The sequence below is a fragment of the Anas platyrhynchos genome, chromosome 1, assembly GCF_047663525.1.
Source record: "Anas platyrhynchos isolate ZD024472 breed Pekin duck chromosome 1, IASCAAS_PekinDuck_T2T, whole genome shotgun sequence".
NCBI classification, from domain to species: Eukaryota; Metazoa; Chordata; class Aves; order Anseriformes; family Anatidae; genus Anas; species Anas platyrhynchos.
In genome coordinates, this window is record NC_092587.1 from 166,794,812 (window position 1) to 166,813,228 (window position 18,417).

Here is an 18,417-nt window from a genome sequence, read left to right on the forward strand (position 1 = left end):
GAGGCAATACACACAAACTGAATCACGGGAAGTTCCAGCTGAATATCAGGAAAAACGTTTCTACTGTGAGGTTGACAGAGTGCTGCAACAGGTTGCCAAGAGAGGCTGTCAAGTCTCCTTCTCGGGAGTTACTCAAAACTTACCTGGACACAATCCTGTGCAATGTGTTTTAGGTGAACCTGCTCGAGCAGGGAGGTTAGACTAGATGATCTCCAGAGGTCCCTTCCAACTTCAACCGCTTTGTGACTCTGACTTAGAGAGTATGGTAGGGCTCAATTATGCATTTGCTCATCCGTTAGAAGAATTAGGGGGCTATGAATGGAGCTTTGAATGACAGAAATGAACTAAACATATTGAATGAAAATGAAGCCAAAGGAGTCAGGTTCAAAGCAAGCAAAGGGAGGTAAACCTTCATATTCATCAAGACACAGGATGAATTTGTTGTCAATACATTGTTGATGCAAGAAATTTACATGAGTTCAAAGAAGGATTATACTGATTTATGGAAGATAAGGTCCTAGAGAATTATAAAATGCGTAGAAAATACATTCATCTCAGAAGGTCCTTGTTCTGAAAGTTGGATACTGGGGGAATATTAAGGAGAATTACTCTGTATATGAAACTAGTCTTATGGCTTTCTCACTGGCTTATGGCTGCAGTTGGAGACAAAATACTAGGCTAGATTACTCTTCTTATTTCTGTATTTTAGTAACCAGGTCTACTGTCTGTTAGGTCATCAGCCATGTAAAATAAGAGTTCTGGAGCACCAGCTGAGATACTGAAGGATGTAATACCTTTGTTTGGAACTCAGTAAATTCAGTTCATGACTGATACCTAAAATCAGATGCAACAGTGTGCTATTTACAGGTACCAACTAGTAATGTTTTGGATGTCACAGAACATGCTATCTGAAAAAGACTGAGAGATTGATGAAGGACACTCACACATTCATCAGCAGTTGGAGTTCAGTTGACAGTTAGTTGACGGTCCTTAAAATGAATCTAGCTGCCTTTATCTAGTTGCAGTTTGTGTATGTTTGTATGTATGTGTCTGCAAGGGTGATGTTTTTTTGTAGACACTGAGGACTAAATTCTTCAGCATCATTGCCATCTCCTGCATCTCCAGAAGCAACTGTGTCTCCAAGACAGATATCGTATAAGATCTAGAGATCTTCCAGACTGTACAGGTGTGTTGCCATACGCAATTAAAACCTGTTCTAATATATGATGTTGTATAGTCAACAGCATATAGGGATCAGCATCTAAAGGTAATACTCAGTTGCCTAGATGCCAATGAGAGTCTGATCCACTTCTGGTACCTTAGGGAAGCTGAGACATCTGCATGGGCCTGGCAGGTATGACACAAAATCTGTATAAGAGCTGAAGTTTACCACACTGGCATCAAATCCCAGAACTGTTCAGGCAGGAATAGGCTTCAGGAGTTCTCTAGTCCAAACTCCTGCTTAGAGTCAGCTATGAGTCTAGGCCAGGTTGCTTACCTCAATGGGATCTTGAAAATTTCAAGGGTGATTGTTCTGGTTTCAGCTGGAATAGAGTTAATTTTCTTCAGAGTGGCTGGTATGTGCTATGTTTTTGATTTAGGAGAATAACACACTGATAGTACACTGATATTTTAGTTGTCGCAGAGTAATGCTTACACTCTTCCAAAGACTTTTCAGTTTCTTACACTGTCCAGTGAGGAGGCTGGGGATGCACAAGGAGCTGGGAGGGGGCAGAGCCAGGACAGCTGACCCAAACTGGCCAAAGGGGTATTCCATACCTCATGGTGTCATGTGAGGCAATAAAACTGGGAGAGGGTGGGACCACTGCTCTGGGACTGGCTGGGCATCGGTTGGTAGATAGTGAGTGATTTCATTGTTCATCACTTCTTTTTATGTTTATATGTATATAGTTATTATTATTTTCCCTTCCAGTTCTCTCCCCCATCTCACTTGGGGCGGGAGGTGGGGGGGTGGCTGGCAGGTAGGGAGTGATCAAATGGCTGTGCAGTGTTTAGCTGCCTGAAGGGAGAAACTGCAACCGTGATGCATAGCATTTCAAATGCTACTAGGTATGTCAATACAGGCAAGTAAATTCAACATTTAACATTTACAATTTCTTGGAAATATAATAGAATGTTCTTTCAGCTGTATTCAGTAACTGCGCTACTAATAGCTAGTAACTATAGTAACTATAGTAACTATACTACTAATAGCTTTTACACCAATTACAAAGATGGTCACATGATCTGGATTATTAATCCTTATTTTTTCCAATAATACAGCAAATCAATAAATGAAAAACTTGCACTAGCATTTTGTTTGTTTGATTGTGTTTTTTATTTTATTTTATTTTATTAGAAATAAGGGATGTTCCTGGAAAGTAAAATACATAAAATACTGTATAATGGTGTTATGTGACTGCACGTTCAGGATGCTTACAAAGAGATGCCTCCTGGATCCTATCAAATCCAGAAATGTTGGAAACCATTAAAATAAGTAAGGCTGTAGCCTACAAAAGAATACTTAATTTTCTTCAGTGGCTTCAGTAAGAGACAGATTGTAGTCTTGAGGGATGGTGAGATAATCTAAAAGTTGCTTGGAGTCTTTTCAAAATCAATTAAATATTTACTTTCCTGGCCCTCTTCCTGCAAAAAGGATCCTGCAAAAGCCTGTATTCCACACTGAAGTCATAAATTTATGACATCAGTTTTGTGATATCTTATTGAATAGTATTGCTTTCCTAGGAATATGACAACATTTTTTATTGATAATCTTGTCATTCACAGATACTGGCTGACCTAGAAAACCATGCACTTTTTAAGGATGACCTAGAATGCCAGAAGCTTATTCTGGAAGCCATGAAATACCATCTTTTACCAGAGAGAAGAACTCTCATGCAAAGTCCAAGAACGAAACCTAGAAAATCTACAGTTGGCACACTTTATGCTGTTGGAGGAATGGATAACAACAAAGGTATTAAAGAATATCCATTTATAAACATATTTTGTATTTTCTTCATTAGAAAATAATGAATATTGAATAAGGATGAATATGTAAGTCAATCAAGAATTGCTGCCAAGACCCAAGTCTATCCAGAAAAGCTGCCAAGACTTTTGGTCCAAATAAACTCCAATGATATTCTAAGAAAAATGTAATGCTGTTAGAGCACAGAAACTGAGATTTGAGTTCATTCTTTGTTCAAAATTATTAAGATTTCCAGGAAGAATTTATACAAAGTATCTCTAGTGAGATTAAATTACTTTGTTTTAGCTTTCTAGAAATTCTGTTTCATTTATAAGTCAAATGTGCAGGCACCTTTTCTAATCGATAAACAAGGCAGTTTTATGTACAGTGTATTCCGTCATTAAATAGTTGTCTGAAGTCTTTTGGATGAGTCATGCTCTTCTGATGCCAAAAAAATATTTCTTTAGAAAAAAAATCCAGACAACTAGCTTTAGTAGATTATGACTTTCTCAACAGCTAAAGGAGGGTGGAATTATCCCATTTTACTGGTTTAAAAGGTAGGAAGCAATAGAAATATTATCAAGGTATTTTGTCTTTATTTATTGTGAATTGGAATTATGATGATGTGCTTTTATATCTGGCAAAGAAATCCAATTCACTGATTTATTAAATAAAATAAAATATTTGAAATAAAAAAAAAAAACACTATATATAAACAAGCCTATGTATCTGTAAAGGTTCTCATTATTAGCTTTCCTCGAAATTTACTAACAATTCCACAATATCTTACATTTGTTGTCAGTATTCAGACTGAATAATATGACTTCAGAAGCATAAGTTCTAATCTAAAATACTGTTCTCAAAAAATGGGAAAGATGTACGACGTCTCTGCTTGTGTGTAAAAGAAATGTTGGGAGAATAGAAAAATGTTGAGAAAAGAACTAATACTTCTATATATACATACTATATCCACAGATTATTTTTGACCTTTAAACATTTATAAATGTTTGTGCAGCTATGCATGCCTTTGTTAGGCATGCCTTTAGATCAAAAAATGCCTGAAATACAATTTTCCTCTTATTTAGGACAAATGGCTGTGAACACCTTAAGTATTCAGGTACTGTCAGGTACTGGGAATGACCATAAACCCAGTTTAGGTGCAGCTGTATTTCTTTCCGGTTACAGTACATATCTGTTTCTGGTTCATATAGCAAATCAAATATAAAAATATTTAGGAAGACAGCAAAAGTTTAGCATCCATTACAGAATCACAATCTGTTTTGCAGATTCAGATCAAGCAAGTAACCTGAAGTGGTTTATTTCTGTAGCTGGAGGTGAGAACACAGCACAACAGACATTCAGACCTCTGTTATGGACTCTGACTTAAAACAGAAGTACTAGGTCGTATATTCATTTACAACAGATTAAAAAAAAAAAGTTTTGAGAAGGGGCCTGATATAGCAGAGCTGCATCTGCACAGAAGACTTTTAGAGTGGGTGTAATGTGTTTCTGATAGCTCTGCAGCCATGCAGCATCGACTTATATCTGTTCACCTCATTCTTCTCTCGCATGTGATGCTGCCATGTGCATAACTAAATTTTAGGCCCCATGAGCCTTGATTCCCACATCTGTTCAGAAAATCAGAGCACTGTTTGCATATTTTGAAGAAATACTGGGAGTTCATAAAGCACCCCTCTTTATGTCATGATACGAAACTAATGCTGTATTACCTGTCCTCACTAATGTGTTTTTTTTTTGTTTTTTTTTTTTTTTTTTTCTCTACAACTTTTTCCATTGAAATGCTGACTTGGATTACTATTATTCACAATGATTTATTTTTAATGCTTGCTGGTGTTTGCTACTAAATACAAAACTGTTACATATAAGATGGAGATGAGCTAAGCAAATTAGCAATTTAGTAGCTAGTGTATAAAGCAGTGGGTAAATGCTGGTATTGTGAAAGTATTTGAAGTTTATATGGCCCATTACGTAAAAAGTAGCATACCATGCTAAAGTAAGTTTGTTTTGAAATATCTTCTATAATTATTCTCCTTTCCATATAAAAAAGAAGTGATAATTAAACTCCAGCAGACAGTGACTGGAATTGTGCTTGATGTGAAAAGTTAATGCAGCATAGTACTAACTGGATAGAATTAAATGGAGCAAGGTTAGAGAATTTCATAATTTTAAATCCCTAAACTCCCCAAACCTCATTTCAATCTCTGTTTCTACCCACTGTTGTTTACTTATTCATTTAATTTAAAAGACATATATATATATAAGAAACTAAGAATAAGATTGTCTCTATGTGGTTACATTAATAGAATGATGAATAAGATATAAGCTTCTGACAATATTCTCTTCACCTTACCCATTCATATAGTCATACTAACTCCTGTAATTTGAATTAGCAGGATTTAATCATCTAGTAGTAGACAAAAGCTGTCTACTATATAAAGGAGGATGATAGACTGAAATAAATGAGTAAATTCATGAAGTGATGATTAACAATTTCTGAGAATGGAAAACCACTGACTTTTTACATCAGTCTAGCAATCCCAAATGCAGAACAAAAGCTGTGTGGTAAAACACAATCTTTACAATCTGTCTTGATTAGTACAATGGAAAATTAAGATGGGGAGAATACACTTCCACAGCAATAGGAGATCAGTATAAACAATTGGACAGTGTTGTATTGAAGAGAAGGGAAGAGAAGAAGAAGAAGAAAAGAAGATAATACTTCAGCTAGAATGTTTTCCATTATACCGGTCATTAACAGAGAGGGCAAAGGTGATTTACTGAAACACTGATATTAAATGTGTATCTTTCTTTAATCTTGTGATTAGATACAAAATCTATCAGAAAAATTGCTCTGAGGGTAATAGGTCTAATAAGTGCAACATTAGTCTATATCAAACCATATTAGAAGTCCTTTAATTATTATTATTATTTTTTTTAAAGATCTCTGCTTTCACTACAGCAATAACAAAAATGCAAAGTTTTGATTTCTAGTTACTGCTGCTTAAAATTCCATGTTGCAAATTTTGTCTTTTCTGTAATAGCTTTCAATAATTTGTAATAATACTTTCTCTTTACAAATGTGTTTCTGCAAATGTTGTTTATTACATATTATCATATATAATATGATAATAATTATCATAATTACACAGGAATGTAATTTAACATTGTTCTATGAAGTTACTCTTTTTGTTTATCTTCTAAGTTTTTCTGTTGTTTTTGTTGTTTTTAATTGTTATCAAGTTTTTGTCAAGACTTCTCACAACACACTTGCTTGCACCTCATTAATTTTAATTTTAATTTTAATTTTAATTTTTTCATTCTCATAGAAGCACACATTAAATACAGAAACAAATACAGAAAGAAATATTGATGTTTTCAATTCTTTAGGAGTCTACTGGAAATACTGTAAATTAAGACAGAAATAGAGAAAGCATTGCATCTTTCCTCTTAGTTCATTCTTGTTGGTCTCTAAAATTTGTGCTTGAGATGCCTATAACTTGAAAATGTTCAGGTTATATATATGTTCAAGATGCCTATAACTTCTTCATGTTCAGATTAGTGCAAATTCATTTAAAAAAAGAAAAAAAGAGAGAGAGAAAATAAAATCCATCAAAATTGTTTCATAGCATTTTGCAAGTTTTGGAAATGATTAGAAACCACTTTGTCATCACATACAGAAATAATTCAACAGTATTTATTAAGCATTCATTTGATATATATAACCATCTTGAGAAAGTATCTTATATTCATCTTAGTTGCATTTTATTCACAATATTCAGTGTAAAGTAACTGAGCTTGATTTTCAGAACATGCCTGTAGGTATTTGTATAATACACAAACAGCAAAATTTACTTAAGAACGCATAGTATGTTATTTAAAAAACGGAAAAGAAAAAAAGTCCAATGAGTTCAAAACTAAATTACAGAATATTTCTCTTTGGTATATTTTTAGAAAAGTTTTATGCAAGGTCACATGTTTGTTAAGTACTAGATGTATGTATTTATACACTGGCTGGTCTGGCTTGACAGTCTGAGTCTGTTCCACAGAATCACAGAATCACAGAATTTCTAGGTTGGAAGAGACCTCAAGATCATCGAGTCCAACCTCTGACCTAACGCTGACAGTCCCCACTAAACCATATCCCTAAGCTCTACATCTAAATGTCTTTTAAAGACTTCCAGGGATGGTGACTCCACCACTTCCCTGCGCAGCCTGTTCCAATGTCTAACAACCCTTTCGGTAAAGAAGTTCTTCCTAACATCCAGCCTAAAACTCCCTTGGCGCAACTTAAGCCCATTCCCCCTTGTCCTGTCACCAGGCACGTGGGAGAACAGACCAACCCCTACCTCACTACAGCCTCCTTTAAGGTGTCTGTAAAGAGCAATAAGGTCACCCCTGAGTCTCCTTTTCTCCAGGAAATCCTTATCACTACAGTCTGTCCTATCTTCTTACTAAATCCTTTCCTAATATTCTCTCTACATAATCTTGCTGCCTACCCCAAGTTTCAGCACTGCAAGGGCTCAGTGCCAGCTCCTGATGAGACCTCTGTGTTTGAGTGAAATCTGGTGCCAGCTCCTGGTGTCAGGCTGCTGTCTGGGTGCTCTGCCCTGAGGTGGCAGCTGCTGCAGCCAGTAGGATCTCAGCATCAGCTCCTGGAGCAGGTAGGGGTCTTCAGCCTCCAGCCCCAGAGGTGGGAGCACCATGTGTCCCCAAAACTTTAGCAATTTCACAGTAATCTTAGTCATATCTCTCTAGTTTGAAGGATTCTACAAGTGTAAAGATCTAGATTAATTCTAGCTACTAGAGTTTGAAGTAGGCTTTCAAGGTAAAGACACATTTTTATGAGACTGACTGACAGAAGATATGGACGACACTTCAAGGCCTTCACAGAAAACATTGATAAGTTTGAGTGTTTTGTTGTTGTTTTTGTTGTTGTATTTTGAGTTGCAGCTTAATTGTATTAATACATTAAGCTTTTTTGAAAGGTGTTCAGCAATAGTGAAGCAGAATATATTTGTAGAGAAATGGTAAATTAATTGCTCCCATGAATGAGGAACATAAATTTGCTGTTATTACTCATGAAATAGGTAGATGTTCATAAAAGATAAAGTGAAAAGTAAGAAATGACCCATCCCTTTTGCAGTTCATAAAATCATAGAATTATAGATTGGTTTGGGTTGGAAGGAACCCTAAAGATCATCTGGTTCCAACCCGCCCCTCCATGGGCAGGACACCTTCCACTAGACCAGGTTGCTCAAGGACCCATCCAACCCAGCCTTGAACACCTCCAGGGATGGGCCATCCACAGCTTCTCTGGGCAATGCTCTTTTAGTTTAAAGCTGTTAATCCTTATCCTATCCCTACACTTCCTGACAGAGTCCCTCCCCAGCTTTCCTGTAGAACCCCTTTAGGTACTGGAAGGTCTCCCTGGAGCCTTCTGTTCTTCAGGCTGAACAACCCCAACTCCCTCAGCCGTCTTCATAGGAGATGTGCTCCAGCCCCTTGATCATTTTTGTGGCCTTCCTCTGGACTTGTTCTAATACTTCCCTGTCTTTCTTATGCTGGACTATTCCAATTCTACTAAGTTTATCGATAAGATTTTATATGTGGCCTTTCTGATCCTCCAAATAAATATCTTATGCATTTAGTGCTAGTTTGTTTTCACCCAAATGTTTTCTATGAGGACATTTGTTTCATTAAATTGAAGAATCATGTAGTCATAGTCTTGAAGGACCTCAGGAGGATGATATGGCAAAATAATGATGCCTATGACATTCCAAGCAGCTTTCTACCTAAATCAGTTTTAAAGTATTTCCAATGATAACTTCAGCTAGTCCAAAACTTAACTATTTGTATTGGCAGAAAAAAAATATCTTACAACAGCTAAGCTGTGCCTTTCAGCCCTTTCTTGCTGCAGTGGTAGTATGATTTAATCCACCTCCTTCCATCAGGCTTTTAATTGCTTTCCCATCAGGCCTTTCTTGCAGTTAATAGAGACCAAAAAAATAACAGAATGTTAGGGATTGGAAGGGACCTTGAAAGATCGTGTAGTCCAATCCCTCTGCCAGAGCAGGAAAAAGTCACAGAACCCACTCTAGGGCTTTTGCAGAAGTGATTTAACCTGAAAGATTACTTCACACATCTTGCAGAACATACCTGTTTAACACGGTTTAATATTTTCCTATCACTCTTGAGAAATTGAAGTTAATCCTGTAATTCCTGTAGTTCTCAAAAATAACTTTGAAGACCTCAGAGTTCCTCTGCCTTTGCTTTTAACACCAAATGAAAGTGTTTTCTAAGACTAGTCCATCTGAAAATGTCTAATTTATCTAAGTAATTCACATCCAATTATTTCCTTATTTTAAACAGAGGTCCATTCATCAATTATGAGTGAACTATTTTTTGTATTACTTTTCAGGAAGTAGTGTTTTCATAGAGATGTCCTTGTATGTTTTGCCCTGTCAAAGTCTAGATTCATCTAGCGTTTTTTGTTATTGAATAAATTTGCTTTTGATGATAATTTTAATTAAACTTATTATTCAGAAAGGAACAGCTGTGATAAAAAATATTACATATTCAATAACTAGAGGCTGCAATTCTGTAAATATTTTCCATAGAGTTTCCACTATTGACCAATAAGTGTCACTCAGGAATTATTATAGTAGATCACAGTCTTCTTTCATGCTGTACGAAACTTTTAAATAGTGGTAGTCTGACTCATAGAAAGATATAGTTTATTTCTTGAAATTGTACTGTTACTGAGAAAAGGCATCTTTTGACTGTATTGTCTTGAGTTTCATGTCATGACCATTTTCTACAGAGCAGATACAATAAGACCTGAGAATTTGCTGTCTGCAGTTTCCTTGGTGTGTTTTTGATGGTACTAGCTTTTTTCAGGTAGGTGTATCGGCCTCTAAGATGGAAAGTATTACATGTTGAAAAGTTTAAAATTGTTTTTGATGTTAAGAAAATTAATATGCCACTTTATAATTAAAATCAGTAAGGGTGAAAACAGATCAGTAACATTAAAACACAGTATTCTAATTAAAAATAAATACATTATTGATCTAATGCACAAAAAAAAAAAAAAGGAAAACAACTTATTCTCTTGAACTGATTAACAGCATTAAATCAAGCAAGATTTCATGAAAATCATTTAGAATGTCTTAAGAGGAATTTTGTTAAAGCACTGTGGAATTTTGTATCTGCAGATACAGAAATCTGTAGGAGATAACCATATATGTCAATGTTCTGTGGGAATGCCCTGCAATACGCAGATTGCATCACTAACAGAGTGCCAAGAAAGGCTTTGGAGGTTAACTTTACTGTCATTTTTTTCTTTATATTGCTGCCAGAAAAAATAATTTATCTGCAATAAATATGAAGCTTTTGACATCTAAAAAAAATCTATTAAAAAGTATATTCTGAAAGAATAAGAATCTTACATTTCTTAATTATAGCTTTCATAGTCATGGTAGGGGACCCAGGACCACCAAATTTAAGATTACCATTCCCTGTTTTAAAATGACAGAAAAAAAAAAAAAAAAAAGAAATATTAATTACCCTTCTGAAGCAGTACTTCAGATATTGTATTATTTTGCTCTTCAGAGATACTCCTATGTTATTTATTGAGATATATTTGTGGAAATATACTGTGTGCAGTTCTGGGCACCACAGTATAAAAAGGACATGAAACTGTTGGAGAGTGTCCAGAGGAGGGCTACGAAGATGGTGAAAGGCCTGGAGGGGAAGACGTACGAGGAACGGCTGAGGGCACTGGGCCTGTTCAGCCTGGAGAAGAGGAGGCTGAGGGGAGACCTCATCGCAGTCTACAACTTCCTCGTAAGGGGGTGTCGAGAGGCAGGAGACCTTTTCTCCATTAACACCAGCGACAGGACCCGCGGGAACGGGGTTAAGCTGAGGCAGGGGAAGTTTAGGCTGGACATCAGGAAAGGGTTCTTCACAGAGAGAGTGGTTGCACACTGGAACAGGCTCCCCAGGGAAGTGGTCACTGCACCGAGCCTGACTGAATTTAAGAAGAGATTGGACTGTGCACTTAGTCACATGGTCTGAACTTGGGTAGACCTGTGCGGTGTCAAGAGTTGGACTTGATGATCCTTAAGGGTCCCTTCCAACTTAGGATATTCTATGATTCTATGATTCTATGAAATGCATAGATTATGGAAGAATACACTTAGATATATTGTTAGCATTATTCAACCTCAAAAATCCAAAACATACACCCACACAGTAACTCTCATGATTGTTCAGAATGAAGATCTGAATTTACATTTAAAATAAATAAATAAATATAATCAGCTATTAGCTCTTGAACAGACACACAGGCTGAAGGCTTATCATGCTTAGCATAAAATGCAGCATATCTTTGTACTAAAAGATTGATATTTTTACCTCATTATAGCACTGTCTTCACTAGTAAGGTATAACATGCAAAATATAATCAGAAATTTCATTTTGTCCTTTGGTACTTTCATTCCAATTCAGTTGCTGCTGTTCTGTGTACAGCACTTACAGAAGCAGATATGCATGTAGGAAATCAAGTATTTTTACAGCATAAAGGTTTTCAAATTTTCATTGTGGCTTTTGTTAGATAGCCGTATTTGTTTTGTGAGAAGGAGACTTTAGCATAGTAGCCAGTATTCTAAGTAACTACAACATTAAAAACATATCTGGGACCTCCAGAATCATTTTTTTTCCATGTAGTGCGTATTTTGTGTATTGTATGTCTAGTGTTTGTTTCAGAGGAGATTTGGGTCAGTTGCAATATTTCACTAATTAGATCTTATTTAAATATTTCAGTTTGTGCTACAAAAAGTGTACATTACTGGAGATAAATCTCCATTCTTCAATTTCTGATGTAACTGTATATTTTTCTAATTATTTCTTAGAAGCTTATTGGTTTGATTTTGTGTTCTGTTTGTTATTTTAATGGCCTTTTTTCTCTCGTTCTGTTATGACAAATGATGAATGAAGTGTATTTACTTGACTATTCTCTTTCATTTTTTTCACTTAAATTATTTTTCTCCATTTGAATGCTAATATTATTATTTTTAAAATACCACTGAATTATATTACTTTAAAAAATACATATATCTCCTGATGATAGTATATTGTATTGTAAGAACAACTTTGAGGCATATGAAAAAGAAAGATTGGTATAACCAGCTGTTCAATGGGCAGTTTTCTCTCTCAATTTATTTTAGGAACCTTAGTTTATCTGTTGCGTATATTCATATTTTCAGTCATTTTAATATATTCCATGAACTTATTACTGGATATATGCCTGATAAACTGCCATAGGAGTATGGGGTTTAGTTTGATTCACCCAATACCTTGAAACTGAAATAAACTGTTTGAATTCCTAAAAAAAATATATGTGTGTTACATTTAGATGGCAACACAACATTCTGGAGAGAGGAATCATAATTCATTAAGTAATATGATAGCATAATTGTAGAGTGAAGGTGGGGCTTTGTTAATTATTTCACCAGAGGATTATGAACTACATAGGCTAATGACTGATGAGTTAATTAAATGTATAAATCAAACTAAAATTCCCTTCTCATAGAATTCATGTAAGTATTAACATTACTATTTGCTTCTTTTCACTCCTGTGAATATCAATGTGTTCCAGAACATTCAGCCTCATAGGCCATTTAACGCTAGAGTACTTTGATTTACATGTGCATTTCTAAATAGAAAAAATCCAGATTGTAAAACTGTCTGCTAGTTTTTTTGGTAGTTATTTTATATCACTTAATTTCTGGCATTTTCTCGGTGTAGTTAACATCTGAAATTGCTAATTCAGCTACAATTTGAAATAGAGAGAAGAACCAGAAAAGATCTATTCTTAAGCTCGAAGAACTTCAAATACAAGGAAAGAGCCAAAGTTACCACAGAGAAGTTAACTTTCATCCTTTGATGAAAATGGAAGTTTAGCCAATAGGATGATTGATGTCATAAATAGGGCTTTAAACTAGTAAGGAGTGGGGTGGGAAGTGAAAGAGTGATGCACAGGGCTGCTGAACAAAGGGAGTGGGGTGATGTGGGATCATTATAATAATGACATATATATATTTACTCTAAAAACGTAAAAAATACTTTGTACAAGTTATATATATATGGAGTGCTTTAAAAGATTCTTTTATGGTATCACTAAGGAGAACAGTAGTGACTGTTCTGTTTCCTGTATATTTTTTTCTTTACCAATAGCTTCTTGATATCTGCTTCAGTAACCTTTTTAGGTCACATTCTTTCCACTTGAGTAACCATATTTTCAGTTCAAAATGTATTGTTGCAGGTCGCTAGATCAAGTCATCATTTTCCACCTACTCATAGCAGCTTCTCTAAATCTTGAGCAAAATTGTCAGAGTATGCATCAGCAACAGCTTTAATAATAGCAAAATCAGCAGAAAGTCTTGCAAGGAAAAAAAATAATCTTGTGATGATCTTATATAAAAATCCTAACTTTCTTTAAAGTTCTAAATACTGATATTCTATCTATGAGAAAGGAAAAAAGGAATCTTTCTTGTGAAAATGTCTGCACTGAATGCAAAGGATGGTGTTGGCTTTTTTGTTTGTTTTGTTCTGGGGTTGGGTGGTTGGCAACTTCTGTATCAACTTCTGAAGAAATATCCAATTTATATATGCCAACATTTGTGCATTTATACATAACTGAAATGATACTTCAAAAGATTTCACCAAAACTACATCCTGCTTTTAGAAGTTTTCAGATGGTAACTAAAATGAAAAATAGAATTCTGGGTTGTGCAATGGTGTACTGATTTGTAGATGAATGTAAATTTTTGAGATGTAGTAAATTATTCTTATCATCCTTGGATGGGAGAAGCACATACATAAACGAATTGTCAGCAGCAGCTGGATAATCATACAAAACCATCCTGATCCACTACAGTACTTTCATTTCTAGAGTTTTCTTTTTTTGGAGATCTCTTATTATTTCATACAACTTCATTAATTGGGACTTAGAACACCCATGAAAATATGTGCAATATACACAGAGCTAATTTTATCCACTAACCAGCTGGACTACATGTAGAATTAAAAAAAAAAAAAAAAAAAAAAAAAAAAAGTTGAAATGTATTCAGAACATAAAGAAAAATCTTTAACTTATTTGAAATAATTTGTGCTGCCACAATCATGGTATAGCCACAATATTTTTTAACATTCATATAGAAGTTGTTAAATTAGTTCTGTTTCACCTCTTTTTCATATACTGTCTTCAGTATTACTCACCGAAATAACTCAGGCTTTCTTAGAAATCTGTCCATCTGAAAAATAGGGGTTTGTGCATGTGTCTGTGCATGTGCTTGCGCAAGAGGAATTGTCTGACTATGTTCATCACAAGATCCTTGATGTTCTGTGCATTTGTTTTTCTTTATTGAAAAGCTTCATATCTTATGACAGTGTAATAAATCGTGTCTGTCCAAGTGAAGTAAGCTATAGAAAAATACAGATTTTATGTAATCTCTTGTATTCTTTTAATATAAAAATTATTTTAATTTGAGCCTTTGATTATTTTACTTGTAGTGGGGTATCCCAGATGCTGTGTTTTATAGAAAAATATGCCTTTCCCTGCATAATCAGCACATACACTGCAACCAGAAATTATTATTTTTTTCTATATTTAGTGTATTTACATCTTCACATTGAACCTGTATCTCCCATTTCCCCCCCAAAAATATACAGTATATATTTTATATATATATTATATAGTATCATCACAACTGCTTTCTTTGATCCTCCCATAGGAGATTGTATTTTCCAGTTTTCTGAAACATTTAGTCAGAATTTCTTCATTTTAGCTAAAGTAAAAAAAGAAAAAAAAAAAAGTAGTTGTTGACAGTCTTTTAAGATTGGAAGATTGGTAAGACTTCTTAATACAGCTTATGTTGATTAGGGTAGACAGTGTTAGCCAACATTTCTCAATTCTTTGAGTTTGCAGAATTTGGAATTTGTTTCAATTAGGTGTTGGTTCTGCATTAGTAATGGCAGACAGAAGACTTTCTGATCTCAGCTGGGTTGTTATGCTACTAACTTCTGCTCAACACTCTTAGAAACATCTACTACCTGAAACATCTGCCTGAAACATCTTAGAAACATCTAAAGAAACATTTACCTGAATGACTAACATTCCACTGTGCCACACCAAGGTGATTTAAAATCAGTTGTTTGGTTCTAAATATTGATCTCACCTTAGAAATGGTGAGTGTGAGTGGGAAGAATGTTCCTTCTATCTTTCTGCTAAATGCATCTGTCCAGGAGATACACCATAGTTCCTCCATATGTGGTGGCAAAGAGTGACTCAAGGATGCAATACCACACCACATAACTAGCCTAATGGCCCTGCAGTGTTATTATTGTTTATGTATGCACTTGTTCAGACTTAATGAAATAATGTAAGACCTGTGTCAAAGACAACTAGATCAGGTTTGGGGTGCTTGAATTTTTGTTTAGGATCTTGAGCTTGGAAAGCCTATTAAGATCCTTTTATAAGTTACTGCAAGATGAAAAGATTAAAACATGCTACATTTCCATCCATTCTGCCAAAAAGGAGTGGACCATCAAGTGAAAGATACACTCAGATGTTTATTCCATTTTTGTTTTACCAATCCCAGTAGAACTTAATAAAGCTCAAATATGTGTGAAATATAATTCAGGACCAAGCAGTGAGCTGGGAGCTGTGTTATTTGGCAGTATAGATGCATCCTCTTAATTTGTTTTTTTCTCAGCTTCTTGCTGAAATCTGACTGGTTGTAAAGACCACAGCAAAGCAATAGTCTTAATAGCCCAGGTCTTAAATACATGTCAGGCACAGAACTTTAAATAAGTCTTTGCTGTTGTAAAAAGTAATCATTCATTGCTTTTCACAGTGTTCCAAAGTACCTTAATCTTTATCATCTTACATTTTTTATATGAAAATATTATATCTTTTTATTTGTAGGGAAACCCAAGCACAGAGAGGAAAAACAGAATTCCTCAGATGGATGTAGGTATCAAAATGTTAAGAGTTAAAATGCTCTTAAAATACATTAACAGCCACAGTAAGTGGCTACTTCATAGAATGGATTTCTAGGTGAAGTATTTTGCCTCTATTTACAGGACATAAGAGAGTGGTATCTATGAATGGGGACTGTGAACATAAGTGTATGTATCAAAATGCTGTCTAGAGCTAGTCAAAAAGGACGTTGAAATGTGTTACCTTCTTGTATGATCTAATATCTTTCATCTCAAATACATGTTTCTCACTTATGTATTATTATCCCTCATCTTTTGTCGCTCAATTAAATCTTTGACTCTATCTGTCTGCATATTTGTCTCCCCTGATATCTACTTTCCCTTCTAATGTGCTATGAAAAATTACAAGTAATGTATGTATGAGTTCCACCCCCCCAAGTCTGGGGCAAAAGACAAAATGTCTATGGCAGAGAAGGAACAGATGGGTAGAAAGGTGAGATAGCCATGTAGAACATAGCAAGGTTTCTAATGTGAGGTTTGAATCGGTCTCTTCTCCCAGGGACCAAGTGATATGACAAGAAGAAATTGCCTCAAGATGTGCCAGGGAAAGTTAGGTTGGATATTAGGAAAAATATTACTGAAAGGGTTGTGTGGCCTAGGGAAGTCACCATCCCTGGATGTCATCAAGAACTCTGTAGATGTAGAACTTAGTGACAAGGTGTAACGGTGGACTTGGCAGTGCAAGGTTAAAGGTTGGACTAAGTAATCTTAGAGGTCTTTTCCAATCAAACTGTTTTCTAGAGAACAGTTGCTCTCATCCAGAGCTGACACTGACATTTCTTAGAAAGAACAGTTGTAGAATCTTTTGGCAGCACTGAACAGGTCTCCAAGGACTACCATGGGAACTTACATAAGTGTCTGCATTTGCAGATACTTGCATTTTCATCTTTGAAACTGCGTTCCTCCCCACCAATGATAGGATAAAATGAATCCATCCTAGTTATCAAACACAGCCAATAAATTGAACAAAGCAAGAAACTTCATCCCTTCAGAGAATACTCCATAATATACTGCATCCAGTGTGGAATGTCACCATCCTATTTTTATTGTGTAAAATAGTCTTCTACCTATTTCTTTGTGTCTTTACTCCTGCTGTGATTCTACTATCACTTTCTTCCAGTCATCTCACCTTCATCTTACTGGGTTTTTATCTTTTTCCATTCCTTTACCAATTAATTTATCTTCACCTAGTTAAATCTAGAAAATAAACATATGATTGCAGAATAAAGAAAAAAAAAATGCTGTTATGACATTACTTTTATATACCTTACTACTTTTGTCTGTCTGGTTTTCATCTTGTACTATATAGTGTTTGTTTGTTTGTTTGTTTGTTTTTTCCAACGGATTTTTACAGAGCCTAGCACAGTGGGACGTATCTGTGAGTAGTTCTTTGTATATTATCACAGTAACCATGATTAATACCATAGTTTTTTCTGCCCCTGAAATCTGCTGTTTAAATCCTGCATTTATTTTTTTTATTTACTTAAAAGTAATAAATGTATGACTGTTCACAGTCACACATAATGCACTACCACATCGTTATTAACACAATAAAGTCCTATCAGAATAAATTCAACTATAAGCTCTTCATTGAGTATTTTGGTTCCCTGCAGCTTCAACACAGTTTAGAATTTCTCTTTTCTCTTAAAAATAGTGTTGAATTTACTTATTCATGTTTCTTCTCCTCTCTGCTGATTTCTTTCCCTCTATTCCTGACAGTTTTCTGTGGCATCTAAAAAAATCATAACTTCCTGAGGTTGAGGAACAGAGGCTTGATTTAACTCCATGAGGCCTTCAACAGAACTATCACCTTTATGTGATATTTATATGTGATATGTCACATATGTATCACCTTTATGTGATATCTATATGTGATATATCACCTTTAGGTGATATATCACCTAAATTATGCCTAGATTATTTAGCTATAGCATGAATAGACCCATATGAAAACACACACACACATATATATGTGTGTATATATATATATATATATACATGTATATACATGTGTATATATATATATATACACATATATATATGTATATATTTGTTGTGGTTTAACATAGCAGATAGCTAAGCACCACACAACTCACCCCTTACCCCACCCCCCACAAAAGCCTAGAGGAAAGAGTTGAATGAAAAAATGGTTAAAAAAAAATCTAGTTTGAGATAAAGACAGTTTAATAGTACAGAAAATAAAGGGAAAATAATAATAATAATAATGACAAAAGAATGCAGGAAAAAGGTGATGCACGATGCGTTTGCTCACCACCTACTAACAAATGCCAAGCCAGACGCTGATTTGTGGCAGTTCCCTCCCTAGCCCTGGCCAACTCTCCCCAGTTTTATTGTTGAGCATCAGACCATAT

At 35.1% G+C, this 18,417-nt stretch overlaps 1 protein-coding gene across 1 annotated transcript in view; it reads left to right on the forward strand.

The window, feature by feature from the left end:
• KLHL1 (kelch like family member 1) overlaps window positions 1-18,417 on the forward strand; it is a 245,005-nt gene that overhangs the window by 161,839 nt on the left and 64,749 nt on the right. The window contains exon 6 of the mRNA XM_027472827.3: window positions 2,788-2,974. Coding sequence (XP_027328628.1) covers window positions 2,788-2,974 — 187 coding nt within the window. The remainder of the gene's footprint in view (window positions 1-2,787; window positions 2,975-18,417) is intronic.